Source organism: Canis aureus, chromosome 15 (genome assembly GCF_053574225.1).
Source record: "Canis aureus isolate CA01 chromosome 15, VMU_Caureus_v.1.0, whole genome shotgun sequence".
Lineage (NCBI taxonomy): Eukaryota > Metazoa > Chordata > Mammalia > Carnivora > Canidae > Canis > Canis aureus.
The window spans coordinates 46,899,551-46,914,234 of NC_135625.1; the positions used below are offsets into that span (position 1 = coordinate 46,899,551).

A 14,684-nucleotide genomic window follows, 5' to 3' on the forward strand; every position below is an offset into this window, starting at 1 on the left:
TGTCCCTAAAAGCAGTGATAAATTCTATATTTCAGAGCATGACCATCTCATTCAAGGGATCTTAGACTCTGAAATGCTTCCATGCTAATGACTACCATTTACTTTCTGCAGTTTCATCTAAGATCTGACATTTGAGATGTTCTCTGATTCCAACTCTTCCTAACCCAGCTGCGATAAATATAACCGGTGCAGAGATTGCAGGGTCACTTCCGGCAGATTTGATCTGTAGCACTGTCCGGGGGAGAGGCCCACGCGAGGAATTCTACATTCACCCAGTGATCAGCACGGGGCCAGCCCTGTTGCCCTCATCTGACAGCAGACGGTAGCTCAAACACCTGTAAACTGTGGGGACGCTGTGCAAACACTGACACTCCCTAAATCCATAGGCAGCCTCCAGATCCGGAATAACATCGGTTGTCCAGCTCTAAGGAGATATATTTAGCTGGCAAATCTGATGCATGCTGACATGTCCCTGGACACTCAGTACTTACAGGTTTGTCAGTGCAACTAAAAATGTAAAGAAAGCATATTTAAGAGCCCATAAAAGATTAATTTCTTTCCAGACCACGCTTTCATTTTTTTTAGGATTTTATTTATTTATTCTGAGACACACAGAGAGAGGCAGGGACACAGGCAGAGGGAGAAGCAGGCTCCCTGCGGGGAGCCCGATGCAGGACTTGATCCCAGGACCCCGGCATCACGCCCTGGGCTGAAGGCAAGTGCTCCACCAATGAGCCCCCTGGGCATCCTAGACCATGTTTCTATTTCCTGGCTCCTACCCTGGATGGCGAGGTGCACTGCGACTACGATGGCCTCTCTATCCCGAACCCATTGAGAACACAAACGCCGACAGGGGGAGCACAGTGCAGAGTGTGCACATGGCCCAGGGCTGCCCTCACCCAAACAAAGCCTGCCTTTTGTGTCGCTGGAAGCCCGGGCGTTACTCCCATACCTATTCCTACTTTCAATTTCAACAGTTTTAGGTAAAATGCCTTCAGTTAATAAAGCTGAAACCAATAATAAGAGGTATGTGTTCTCCTGGCCTGGTGGGCGACCACGGACAGTTTTCTCGGGTGTCAGGTCCTGTCTCTGCTTAGATGGGGATCCTGTTCTGAGAGCGAGAGGCCCCGGCAGGTGCATGAGAGTGGGCATTCCACGTCCTCTACAAGTGTGGGGTGGGGGAAGCCAAGCAGCTCTCCCCTGAGTGTGACCAGGACAGGGCAGCTTGGGTCTTGACCTCGGTTTCTTTCCCCTTATTTATGTCTTCCATCGGCGTCAGGTTTTGCTTCAGTTTCAATGACGATTTGGCAGGAAGTGAAGGACGGTAGAGGACACGTGGAGCGTCTCTGATGTCCCGCAGCGTCGGCGTGCCCAAATGAGGACAGACACAAGCAGACTTCCACTGTTACTAGGATATTACTAATCGTAAAGCCCGGGTTGTGAACCAACCCCATTTCACACCAGGGGTTTCTGAACAACTCCTGGACGGGTCTTGTCAAGCACAAGGATGGAAGGGCCCCTGCATCTGCTCTGGGACGCGGGCAGGGCTCTGGTCCCCACTGGGGAGATTTGACATCTCCTCCCTACCACCACTTAGCAAGGGGCAGGCGCACAGCTCTGGGGGCGCTGGAAATATTAACAATAGATTTTATTTTTCCCCATTAGCCCAGGAAGCCACACGAATTACCATTTGTCAGATGTCACTGGAGTGAAAACTGAAAATATTATTGGCATGTGGGCGTAGGGGAAAAAAATCCCAAACTTTTGGTACAGCCTAATTTTATTTTCTCAAACTGTGTTCTTGTGAGTCCTTTGATGCGTTATTTATATGGTTATGAGACTAGATGGTAAATGTCCAACAAAAATAACTCCCCGCTCTCTAATCAAACCAATTATTTTACTTTACCTAGGGGACCGCACACGGGCTCAGGCCCCCACCCCCTCCAGCCCATTTTAGTCTTGATTAATTGGAACATGAAAGGCTGAGACTAATCTACTCTGCTGCGTGTGTGCATGCGTGTGTGCAGGTGTATGTGCATGCATATGAGCATGCGTGCACGCATGTGCACACACACACCGGTCAGGGTGGTGGTGGCAGCTACCCAGTCCCAGTTTCTTTTATGGAGGCGCCCTCCTGTGGCCACAGGAAACATTGCACCACAAAACCGGGAGTCACAACACACCTGCAGGCTGACCTCCCTTGTGAGCACCTTCGTGAGCACCTTCGGTAAAGAGGAATTCCAACACTGAGCTACAGAAATACAGGGAAGTTTCTCCGAAAATACCCGACTTGGGGTTTTAAACGTTAGGATGTTCAAGTATAAGCCAGGGAACCCATGTTTTAAGAGGAAGTTCTGAGAGCAGGGTCCGCATGCCATCTGGTCGGCCCTGAACACATCACCAGGCACCAAGTGCTCATAATGCTGACGCCCGTCCCACTGAGGTCCCTAAAGCAGGTCTAGAGCACTGAGGTCTGAGGTCCAGGCCTGCTGAGACTCCCCCTTCCCACCTCTTTTGGCCCCGCTGGCGCCAGGCACCTCAGGGCTCATGGCTGCGTGACCCCAGGCTTGGCCTCAGTCTCCTCATGGCCTCCTCCTATCCGTATCTGTGTCTCATGTCTTCCTCTCCTCACCTTAGGACACCCATCACTGGATTTAAGGCCACCTTAATCCTCGTGATCTCAAGATCCTTGGCTGAACGTGCCTGCAAAGACCCAGGTTTCACACAAGGTGACCCTCACAGGTCCCAGGGTAGGAAGGGGATGTACGTTTCTGGGGCCACCATCAACCCCTGCAGGTGACATGGGATCTCGGGGAGGGGCTGGGCAAGCAGGCAGCTGGGGCAGAAGGGGGGCGGGAGGAGGGCACCTCTGTGGCCCAACTGGTCCTCTGCCCAGGGAGCTATTGATTCCTCCCTCCAACCACTCTGCTGTCAGGGCCCTTCTCTGCAGAGCCTCTCCTCACTGCCTCTATCAAGACCCCAGGCCCTTCTCTGCAGAGCCTCTCCTCACTGCCTCTATCAAGACCCCAGGCCCTGTTCAGGGCCCACCTGAGGTGGGCAACATGGGACTCGCCTGAAGCAGGGAGAGCAGCCTGCCTTGTGTAGGTCAAGGTCTGTCTTCACAAGGTGACAAGCAAGGGGCTGTCCCCACTCTAACAGGCCGATGACTCTGGGCTGGTTCCTCACTGGCTGCTCCCCAGGTCATGGTCCTGAGGGATGAGGGACAGGAAGGAAGGACTCGGGACTCCCAGAGCCAAATGTGACAGGAGAGCCTCTCAGTGACAGTCAATCATCAGGCCGAAAGATCTGCTGAGTGACAGGTGACCACTGTTCACCACAGATGCGATCCTCAGGTTAGGCCTGTTCTCCACTGCTCACTCAGTTGAGCCCCTGGGCCTGGCAGGAAAGCAGCAGCCCGCCGTCCTCTCCTTGGAACAGTCTGCGCCTAGGCCAGGCTGGCTCTGCTGGGCTCCAGCCACACCACGTGCTGTATTCAGCACCCACTCCAAGCTCTAGCTGTTGCTGGAGGCTGCCCCAACCTGGCCCACACTCCTGCCAGCTTCACCTCTTCCTGTTTCACCCAAACCCCTCCCCTTCTGCGGGTTTACCTCTCTACCTCCAGCCTGCACCCCAAGCCTTGGCTTAGGCTTCCCCTTGCCTGCACACAGGTCTGGCTGCCTCTGCCCTCCAAAACCCACCTGTGAAGCTCCTCAATAACCCCACCAGCATGAGCTCCTCTGAATTCCTTCTGTACTGTCTGAGCCCATGGCCAGAGCACAACAAGGGTAGGGCTGGAGGTGACTTATCCTGCCTGTGGACATCACCTCTTGTCCCCTCTGCAGGGTGGGGCTGCAACACATACAGTTGTGTTTGACACATGTTGGACACACAGTGTACATTAGACAATGGATGGACAATGGGTGGGTGGATGGATGGATGGATGGAAGGATGGTTAGGTAGATGGATGGGTAGATGAACAGATGGATGAGTGAGTGGATGGGTGGATATATGGATGGATGGATGGATGGATGGATGGATGGATGGATGGATGAGTAGCTAGGTCAGTGGGTAGGTAGATGGATGGATGGACAATGGGTGTGTATATGGATGGGTAGATGAATTGGTGGATGGGTGATGGATGAGTGCATGGATGGATGGATATGGATGGGTGGGTGGATGAGTGGATGGATGAGTATGGATTGGTGGATGGATGGATGTGTGGGTGGGTGGGTAGATAAGTAGATGGATGGTTGGGTAGATAGCTGGACAGATGGATGGGTAGATGAATGGATGGGTGGATGGACAGATAGGTGGATGGGTGGATGGGTAGATGGGTGCGTAAATGGATGGATAGATGGATGGATGGATGGATGGATGGATGGATGGATGGATGGAAGGAAGGACAGAAGGGTAGATGGATAGATGGATGGGTGAATGAATGAGCATACAGGTGGGTTGGTGGGTGGTAGTCGGTTGGATGAATAGATAAATGGGTGGACAATGGGTGGGTGTATGGATAGTAGATGGATTGGTGGATGGATGATAGATGAGATGAACTGATGGATGGATGCATCAATGGACGGAGGGTGGATGGATGGGTAGGTGGATGTGTGGATGTGTGGGTGGGTGGATGAGTGGATGAATGGATAGTGGATGGGTGGATAGGTGGATGGGTAGACGAATGGGTATGTATTGGTGGATGGATGAGTGTGTGGGTAGGTGGATAAGTGGATGGATGGATGGGTACATGGATGAGTGGATAAATGCATAGGTGGATGGATAGATGGATGAACAGGTAGATGAATGGATAGATGGATGGATAATGGATAAGTGGATAGAGGGAGGGTTAGAGGGAGGGAGGGCAGGCAGGCGGGCTCCATGGATGGGTACATGGGTGGATGGGTGGACTGACCCACTGTTGGTGGCCTCTCCTCCACTAGACCAATGACAGTGGGGCTCTGGAAAGAGCTGGTGGCAGAAGCTGGCCCAGGAAGAGAGAAGGGTGAGCTGGTTTCCAGCCTTTGTTAGTCATCCAGAAATCAGGCCTGCAGTTCCTCGGGCCTACAGCTACCCTGGGAAACGAGAATGTGAGGGCAGCTATGTTGCTTTTTCATTTTACTTGTATCACCCCTGAGTTTTTCCCAAAGGCTTTTAACATCTCTGGTCCCTGAGAGCAAACTGATATCCCTTTCATGGCTCAGCCCACACTCTGTTGTCACCACTGGGGCCCTCCATGCCCTCCTATGGGATGGGGTGCGCAAAGGCCAGAGCTTTCGCTGAGCCTCTCAGGCCCACCAGGCCAGCCCGGCACACACAGCTACCCCAAGTCCTGGGTAACCCTCATTAAGTACACACACTCCTGACGATCACCGGTATCCACACCCCTCTGGACAGATTAGGTAGCCTAGATTCAGAGTGTCTGGGACTGACTTCACTGGATGCAACACAAGAAAGATCTTAAAGTCTGCACATTCATTGGGGGGTTGGAAAGAGGAAGTAGTTGGCTGTCACGCCGTCCCCAGCAGGGGGTGTGGGGGGGTGCACACAGCACCAAGTGGTTCCTCAGAGACCTGGGAAGGAAAGACGCGTTTATTAGGCTTTTCTGTACAAAGTGCACTTCATGGACCCAGAGTGGATCCAGGAAAATTCATCTTTACAGGATCCCAAGCAAGAAAGCAGAGGGAGAGACACTGGACGCGCACGGGGAGAGATTGCAGCGTGCGGGTTGCTCTGCAGGAGCAGAACGGCCGGCTCCCATCAGGCCCAGTTCTGTGGACTCCAGGAAACCAACATGACATCCTGGAGTCTGGGCTCTCCTCTGTAAAAGGACAGGAGAAGCAGAGCGTCCTCCATGCCCCCATGCCATACACCTCCCTAAGAAACATGGTATCGCAGCCCACACAACTGCCCCAGGAGGGGCAGGCTCTGCCCTCTACCCACTGGGCCCGGGCCTGCTGCCCTGGGATCAGGAGGGACACAGGACACAGCCAGGTGGCAGGCAGCCCCAGGGGTAGGCAGGGGGATGTACGGTCCTCCCCAAACCAGGCCCTTGGCCAGGAAAAAGCCCAGGATCTCTGGAAGCCCCACCCCATCCTCCTAGAGCCAGATGACTGACTGCTGCCCCGTATATCACACTCATTTCTCAGGAACGGGAAGATTCATCATCCTGTGTCATCCAGGGTCACCCCGTGTCACTGCGTAATGGCTAGTCAGTCAGAGAAACAATAATTTTCATGCCATAAAAACTGAATTCTGTTTGTTCGCTAAGAATGAATGGTGCTGACCAAGCAAAACCTATAAAAACCCCTGAGTCAAAAGGTGAAGGGTTAACGCCAGCTGCTGCCAGGCTGTGGTTGGCGTGCCTGTAGACAGCCCAGGGTGCAGCAGGCCAGGCAGGGCCGGGTGGAGAGCCACCGCAGAGAAGGCAGCATAGTGGCTCCAGTGACACGGCTCATCCCTCCTAATGTGGCCACAGTCCAGTATCCAGGAAGGGGGCCCCCTGCTGCTTCGGCGTTCCCCAGAGGAACAGTCCGTGCAGGTCTGGGACACATCATGGCTACGGGATTACTTCCTAACTGGTGACAAGATGCTGGGGCCACTTGCCGCCTGGAGCTGGTGCTGAGGTTTCTCCAAGGAGCCATGGGTCAGAGGCACAGACACACCTGTTGAGGCATGCCCAGAGCCCGCCCAAGCCCACACCGGCACCAGGCACCCACCTCAGCGCCCATGCCATGCCAAGGCTCTGTCCTCGCGCCTCCCCACACATCCTCAGTGGGCACGGCCCTGGCAGGGCTCCTGGCCACCCACCACTCGATGTCTGCCAGGAACCAGGTCACCCACACACTTGGATGAGACGAGGATGGGAATGTGGGGGCACCAGGTGGCACCCCAGGTACAGACAGGAGAGAGTGTGACACCAGGGGTGACCTGCACTGGTCATCAGCTATGGGCTCAGTAGGGGCCAGGGGACCTCAGGCACCTGCACCAGTGGCCTCCTTGGAGGGGCAGCCCGGCCCAGCCTCATTCTTGCTGTGGCAACATGGGAGTAACACAGCCCGAGGGGCCGGGCCCGGCAGCAGGTTCCTAGGGGCAGGGGTAGGTGGCCCTCAAAGGAGCCCCGGGCATGTGATTATTAAGGTCACGGCCCTACCTGTCTCAGATGGCACCGTGTCACTCTCCGGGCACTGGGTGTAGCCACCCTGGGCCTGTCTGTGCAAGGACTTCAACATAAATGTGTGAAAATCCCTGTTAAAAGGGAGTTTGTAGCTAAGAAAGGGTACTTGAAGCCTTGTAACCTTAGCTGGACCTTTTAAAAAGATATTTCTAGCACATATTATAGATGGACAGGAGCTATTTATTTATACCTGTGATGCCAGTTGTCATTAAAATGCTTTCCATGGCTTGAAAAAAAAAAAAAAAAAGGGAGTTTGCAGGCGTGATCGTCCTAACCCAGGGGCATGGGCTGGCGGACAGCCGTGGGTGCATGTGGGGCCCTTGGCTGGGACCACCTCCCAGCCCACACCCACAAGCTCCAGCCAGCCCCACGCGGCCCTCCGGGTGAGGGTGCAGCAGGAGGAGGCTGGCTGGGTCCTGCCCTCCAGCACCGTCATGTCTGCCCAGCACCCATGCAGCCCCTCCGAGAGGCCACCAGGCACCGGGCCTTCAGCAGCTGCCCTGAAGAGAATTGGGTCAGCCTGGGCGCTGGCTTCCCGGCCTCTACACAGCAGCCCCACTCTGAGGGGGTGGAGCACACCCCACACGGGCAGGGGTGACGGGGTGAGCTCACACGCTCTCAGCACAGGCTGGGGGCCGGGTTGTCCCATGCTCCCCTCGCAGCCTGGGAAGCAGCACCTATCTTGCTCTCCAGGCCCGTGGGGCCTCTGTCCAGAGGGAAGCGCGGTCGTAAGCTGCCCGCCCCGCCGCAGGGCCTGGTGAGGACCAGGGGCCCGATGGCCGATGGCAGCTCGCTCTGGGATGACTGGAGGACACCCTCCCAGGGACACTTGTCCCGACGAGACCAGCCGTGGAGTGCAGGAAGGGTCACGGGCCAGGACTGGGCTTCCCCCCTTCCCCGGCGCCGACAGCAGACTCCCCATGTGAGGATCTGCCATGAACCCCCAAACCAGACGTCCCCTTGGGAGAGGCTCTTTCCTGGGGCCCTGTTATGGTGTGTCCTGGAGCCTGGGACACACACGGCCCAGACATGTCCCGCCTCCTCCAGCAGCTCCCGCGCCACCAGCCAGGCTCCTGGGCTCACAGAGCTTGGTTTGGTGGGAGGATGGCCCGAACATAACACCGCATCTCACGGTGACCTCCGAGTCCAGCCTCTTGCCCCGGGTATCACTTTATCTTTCACGGTTGAAATGACAGACAGCAACGGTCTTTACTTTTAATTCCTAACAACAGTGCAACTTGCAGATGTGAGGAACAATGTCAAGTGAGCGGGACCATGTTGCGTTGACATTTTATTTATGTAACACTTAAAATACATCACACCTTCCAGGGCACGTGTCCCACGGTAAGCAGTCCACAGCAGTCCACACCGCCACCCCACCAAAGCCAAGCAAAGCAAACTTCCCTGTAACAGTCACCTGAAGACCACGAAGGCTGCACTCATCTCTGGCTCACACGCCCGTGACACGGCCACAGGGGGCTGGGCGGGCTAGACACCACCAGACCCAAGTCACCAGCACCCCTGGATCCCGTGCAAGCTCTGCCCCAGGGCCCCTAAGCCGAGTGGCGTGAGCAGGCCCGCGTGCTGCGGAAGCGGCCCAGGCAGGGCGCGTGCAGGAGGGTTGAGGCAGCTCGGGATCTAGTCAGTAGAAGGGGTTGAGCAGCAGCTGATCATGCAGAGGCATAAGCACGAAAACCGCACAGAGTCTTGCTGGGCAGGGGGCAGGGAGGCAGGGGGAGCAGGGGAGGATTAAAAAAAATCGTTTAAAAAAACCGATGTTTGCAAAGGTGTCAATGTTGACAGACTGAAGCATTTCGTTCCCCTTCCTGGTTCACGTCTCACCGTGAGAGGGCGCGTGGCCCTAAGAACCTCGCCTGGCCTTCCCCAGCACCACCCAGCCAGGCGCCGAGACGCACGACCCAACAAAATTCTGTAGGCTCCTGTGCAGACACTAAGATGAACTATGGGTCTGAAGAAAGAAGATGGGGTTCAGCAAAAATCAAAGCATATTTGAAGTCAAGTTTGGGCTAGAGATTAAAACCACGATAAATATAAGGAATGACTTTATATCTAAGTGATTCACCCGCAGGGACCCCACGGGTATGGCCAGGGCCCTGTGCAGAGCTGCTTCGAAGCCTAACCCCCATCCCCCGCCCCTGGGCGTGAAGGACGAGCACCTGGCAGCTGCGCCCTGACATGCCAGTGCGATCCCCGCCCCGTCACCCTGCCCTTCACCAGTGCTAGCTCCAGGAACTCTACCGCCACAAGTCATTCCGTGAACACACACTCGCTTATCTGCCTGCACCCGTCGCAGCTCTAAAGCTCTACGCGCCTCAGGAGCTGGTGTCGTGGTTGAAGAGTTGAAAAGGAGCTGGGTTCTTAACCACTCCTGAGGAGACACTATCGGATTTAGTGCGGAGACAAGCAGGGACAATCCAGGCAGGCTCCACGCCCGTGCCACCACCACCCACAGCCATCGCTCCCATCTCCTGCCGTCCCTACGCTGACTGATCATCACCAGCGTCCCCGTGCAGAGAAGGTGTGGTCTTGGGACAGTGGCCAAGCAGGTGCCGCTACCTAACGCGTGCGCACTGCCGCACGGAGCCAGCCTGGGCGCCAGCGAGGCCGCGAGTCCGTCTAGTGGTTGCCTTTGGTCGCCTTCTTCTTCTTGGACTCCTCTCTCTGCTTCTGCTTCTTCCTCTTGCCACCTTCTTTGAACCCTAAGGAAACACGGCTCGTGAAACACTGTGCACAACAGCGGCTGCTTCCCCACTAAGAGGCAAACAGGTTTCCAAATTCTCCCCCGTGTTTAAAAAAAGACACAGTGAGCGCAGGTGCCTCCACTCGTCTCCAGTCCACGTCTGAAGCTCAACAAAACCATGAGCTGACTTTTTAAATTGCAGAGGAGCCTCTGACATTATTCGAAGGGCGTCACAGCCATGCAGGCGGCAACGTGCAGCTCACACGCCCCTCGGCTCACGCTGCTGAGTTCTCACATCTGCCCTTGGCAGCCCCACCCCACGCCCCCTGGAGACCCCACCCCCCACCCCGGGGATGGGCTCCCTGCAGCCCTGGCCAGTCCAGAGTCCCCTCTGCAGGTTCTGGGCTCTCCATTCCCATTTCTCATGTAAGGACAAGAACCTTTCATTTTCCCCGTGCTGTATGTTTAGCCTGTGCTTGGCTGAAGGCGGAGGAGAGACAGGTAAACGTGCACCTGCTCATCCCCCAGAGGGTTCATCCAACAGCCCCGGCTCCAGTTGTGCAGAAATAACTTAGGGCCCTGTGCTCACTTGTCTCAACAGCGTACTGAATGATGAGCCAGCAGATGGGCTGGATGCTGGTTGCAGGGCAAAGAGCCGTGTTTGATGGGACAAGGGACAGAACCAGCCCAGTCGCTGTGAGGCTGGGACTCACGCACGCCCCCGAGCCTACTCAAAGATCACCTGGAAGCACCTCAGGGTTTTTAACTACGAGGCCATGTTCTGGAGCATCACTTCCCATCCAGATGGGACACAGACGCAGTCATCAGATGCCACGGGGGCACGACACTTGTCCGTCTGCAGAACCACAGTCCCAGACACGTGGGCCCAGTTCCTCAGACGCGGACCTTCAGCCAATGCACAAGGACCCCCAACACCTGCCCCAGGCCTGGCTAATGGCCTCACCACCTACTGCCAGGTGGACGGTCTGCTGACCCCGTGACAGCACCAGAGACCACACACACCTCGAAGACAACAGGCCTCCGATCCACTTGGTCCTCACGCAAGTGACACAGGAGGCCCTACATGCCCCACTCCTTCACCCCCTGAGGCAACCGGCCACTTTCCCCTGTAGCTCGTGCACCTGAGGTTCCACACGGCCTGCCTGTCTCACCCGGAGGCTGTGACACCTGCCAGATGCTAAGTCATCCAAGGCTGTGTGTTTAGGAAAGCTGCCTCAGAGTTCTGAACAGGAGGGAGAAGACAGAGGGCTAACCCACCCGGCAGGTGAGGGCGTGGGCATGCAGAGGGCTCACCCACAGCCGCACCCAGTGGCGAATCCGGTGAACAGATCCAAACAGCCACAATGGGGGCACAAGAACAGCCTCCAAGGCACCAAACAGGGAACCAGAGCTAGTTTGGGGACATGTCCCTGGGTCCTTTCTCAGATGTGATTACACACGGGAGGTGTGAGGTGACATCAGGATGGGCCATTCGGTCCCGGGAGGGTCTTCTGTGGAGAAACCTCCAGAGGGGATTCTTCCCTGGATGGGCTCCCAGGCTGGCTGTGAGCAGGGCAGCCAAGCGCCAGTGGGGTTCAAGGACACACAGGGAGTGGGGTTCAGAGGCTTCACGGGTGCCTTCTGGGGGCGTGGCCGACTGTGGGGCTGAGGCATAACTTCTTAGAGGGAGGGCAGCCCCCTCTCCCCCTACCAGATCCAATTACGTGTAAAATAACCCAAGAAGAAAAAGAAAAACCTGCTGACTTCCTGCACGCCCCTGCACTCCCCTGACTTTACCGAGCTGTCATCTCCTGGCCCGACTATGACAACCAGGAGGAGGAACAGATGGACCCGGAGGAGCACGGGGGGCCCAGGACCCCCTCCTGCCTCCAGGACACAGCATGGGAGGCCTCCCTGGCCTGGCCTGAGTGCACTTGTCTGGTCATGAGATCCTAACCCCTGACCCTGAAGGGACCCCGAAACCCCCAAGCACACATCAGGCAGAGCTGGGCTCCAGCCATGGTCACCACCACCCTGGCCCCTCCCCAGGGAGCACCTGCTGCCCAGCACAGGGCCAGGAAATACATTTCTCATTAAAACACCACTTCTAGGGGATCCCTGGGTGGCTCAGCAGTTTAGCGCCTGCCTTCGGCCCAGGGCGTGATCCTGGAGTCCCGGGATCAAGTCCCACATTGGGCTCCCTGTGTGGAACCTGCTTCACTTTCTCTCTGTGTCTCATGAACAAATAAATAAGTAAACCTTTAAAAAAATAAAATAAATAGATAAATAAAATACCACTTCTGCTACAAGACATTTTTAATTTTATGATGACCAAAAAATAACTTGGGACAAACTAAAGGAATTCCAGCACAAATGGCAAGATTCTGGGGGTGTGGAGCTGATGCACACCCCCCCAGCAGGTCCTCTGCAGCTGGGGCATGTGGGGGACGCCAACCAGCCTGCGGCCACAGGACCACACCCCAGCACCACCTGCAACCATCCCTCCTGCTTGTTCCCTCAGAGGCCCAGGGCTCTCTGGTCACAACAGACGCAAGTTCCCGGAGGTTTGATTTGCCCCAAGAGGCGGCTCTGACAGCCTGGGATGGTCTTCAAAACCACACAAGGAAACAGGTGCTGAATAAGCAATCCTGCACTTGACCCGGCACACTCCTCAGGGTGCTGCATGTGCACCCAGGGCTCCAACCGAGGGAGCCAAATGCCCGGTGCTCGCGGACGGCCGGGAGCAGGGGCTCCATCGCAACCTGGCCGGGGATGCCTGTCCGAAAGCAGGCAGCCCAATTCCCAGGTCCCCACCCCCCCCACACCCATGGCACAAACCCAGGGTCACCTGCTCTGCCCCTGACAGTGCGGCGGCAAAGCAAACCTTCACCCAGGGCCCCCTTCCCACACAACAAGGCGGTAACGTGACTAAGGGGACAGAAATGCCTGTCGGATGTTAACGATCTAAAACTACAAGCCAACAGGACGGCAGCGCCAAGGCCGGGCCTCCGAAGGGCCATGGGGCACCAGCAGGCACGGGGCGGCTCCACAGGGAAGCAGGTTCCTGCGGAGTCTATGACCGGGACAAGGCCATGCCCCCTGTCAGCCGTCACTGGGATCACCAGGTCCACTGGCCGCCTTCCAACAGGCTCACGCACCAAGCATCGCTCACAGAAGGAAACATTGGAAAGACTTGGTGAAAGTTCTGGGCAGAGAAGCGTGTTAGGTTCATCAGGTAGTAGCACTAGAGGGACAGCCCGCGAAGCCGCCCAAGGCCACCAGCCGTGTGGGCACTGGGAGCCGAGCCGCTGCCACCGCTGCCTCCGCTGCCCCCTCCTCCCGTGCCCCCTGTGTCCCAACAGCCCCCCTGTTGGGCTCCGTGGGTGGGGCCCCTCCATCTAGTGGCAGCTCCAGTGCTGAGGCGCGAGCGGGGGGCACCTGAGCAGCTGGGAACCAAGCTCCTCCATGCACACTGTTCTCCAGAAGAATCCACCCCCAAGCTGGAGGTGTGAAGCCCCTACAGACGACCCTGGGGCCCATGGGCCATCCTGCCCGGGGTTGGCAGTGTCCAGGTCTCCAGGGACCCAGCTCGGGCGGAGCTCCCGGGAGGAGCCCCAGCACCCCTTTACTGCTGCCTGGCGCCCGGATCTGCAAAGCAGAACCGAGAGCTGCAAACGGTTGGTGCAGAGAAGCGAAGCACCCTGCTGGCAGGAAGAATGCCCTGAGGGGGGTGCTCCCACAGCCCGGGAAGGCATTCACCAGCTTTGCGTCCCACTTTGTGATTTGGGGCCACGTACTAGGGCCCTCGAGCCAACAAGCGGCCTCACCAGGAAACCCCAGCCCCGTGCTGGACTCGGGATGTGCCCTCTGGGCACATGGCGCTGGTGACGGGCCCAGGTCCTGCCCCAGATCCTGGCCATCACTGAGCAAGACCACAGGGAGGGTCGGAGGCCTGGCCACACTCCTTGTTCTCAGGAACTGGGGTTCGGACCCGGTACGCAGGTTGATGGCGTCCTTCCAACCAGACACTGCTCATTAAAGACCATCGTCCAAATGGTGATTGGTTCAGGCAAACTGAATCCACCACGTGCCCCTTGCCAAGACCCCTGGGTACCACGCGGCCTCTTACCCAGACCACACAGTGCCAAGAGCTGACAATCAACTGGGGAAATGTCCACATGCCCACTCAAGGAGGAACACATCCTCTGAACTTGCACGACCTTGCAACCCCCCAACGTTTCACCCCACGACGAGAAGGCCAATGCCTCCAAACTGTGATCCATGTGTTTGCTCAGCACCACTCTGTGAGAGCACAGCCCCGAGGACACTCTGGCTAGGGTTCAAAGCCCCAGGACGCCCAGTGTCAGGCAGGGGACACCTGCCTTCCGTCCTCAGCAAAACCCACCACGAGTCTGTCTGTCCCTAAGAACAGAAGAAGCGTGAGGGGCCAACTTCCCGGGAGAAGGTTCTGGGGGAGGAAGGGTCCGACAGACCTCGGCCTTATCCCCGGATGCAATGGGGTGCTCCGCCGATGCCCAGAGGCAGCCTTGCCACATACCTCGCCATCACCCCGATGTCTCCTACCGCCTAGTACACGAGGGTCACCGTGGCCACTCCCGGGGCGGGGGGGTCAGCAAACATGGGCACAGGTGCTTCCCACTCATGAAAAGTCCAAATAAACAGACCGGACCTCAGAACACAGGTCGAAGCCACAGGCACAGCCAACCTCTCAGAAACCATCCAGAACTTTCAATGGGGGAGACTCTTCGAAGACCCTTTGGGGCTTTATAAGAAATTAAAGAAGCTGGG

At 56.8% G+C, this 14,684-nt stretch overlaps 1 protein-coding gene across 5 annotated transcripts in view; it reads right to left on the bottom strand.

The window, feature by feature from the left end:
- Nucleotides 1-8,452: 8,452 nt before the first annotated feature.
- Nucleotides 8,453-14,684, bottom strand: part of DNAJB6 (DnaJ heat shock protein family (Hsp40) member B6) — a 72,266-nt gene continuing 66,034 nt past the window's right edge. For all 5 annotated transcript variants that reach the window (XM_077849506.1, XM_077849502.1, XM_077849503.1 and 2 more), the window contains one exon: nucleotides 8,453-9,894. In XM_077849506.1, the coding sequence (XP_077705632.1) occupies nucleotides 9,812-9,894 (83 nt within the window). In that variant the 3' untranslated portion in view covers nucleotides 8,453-9,811. The remainder of the gene's footprint in view (nucleotides 9,895-14,684) is intronic.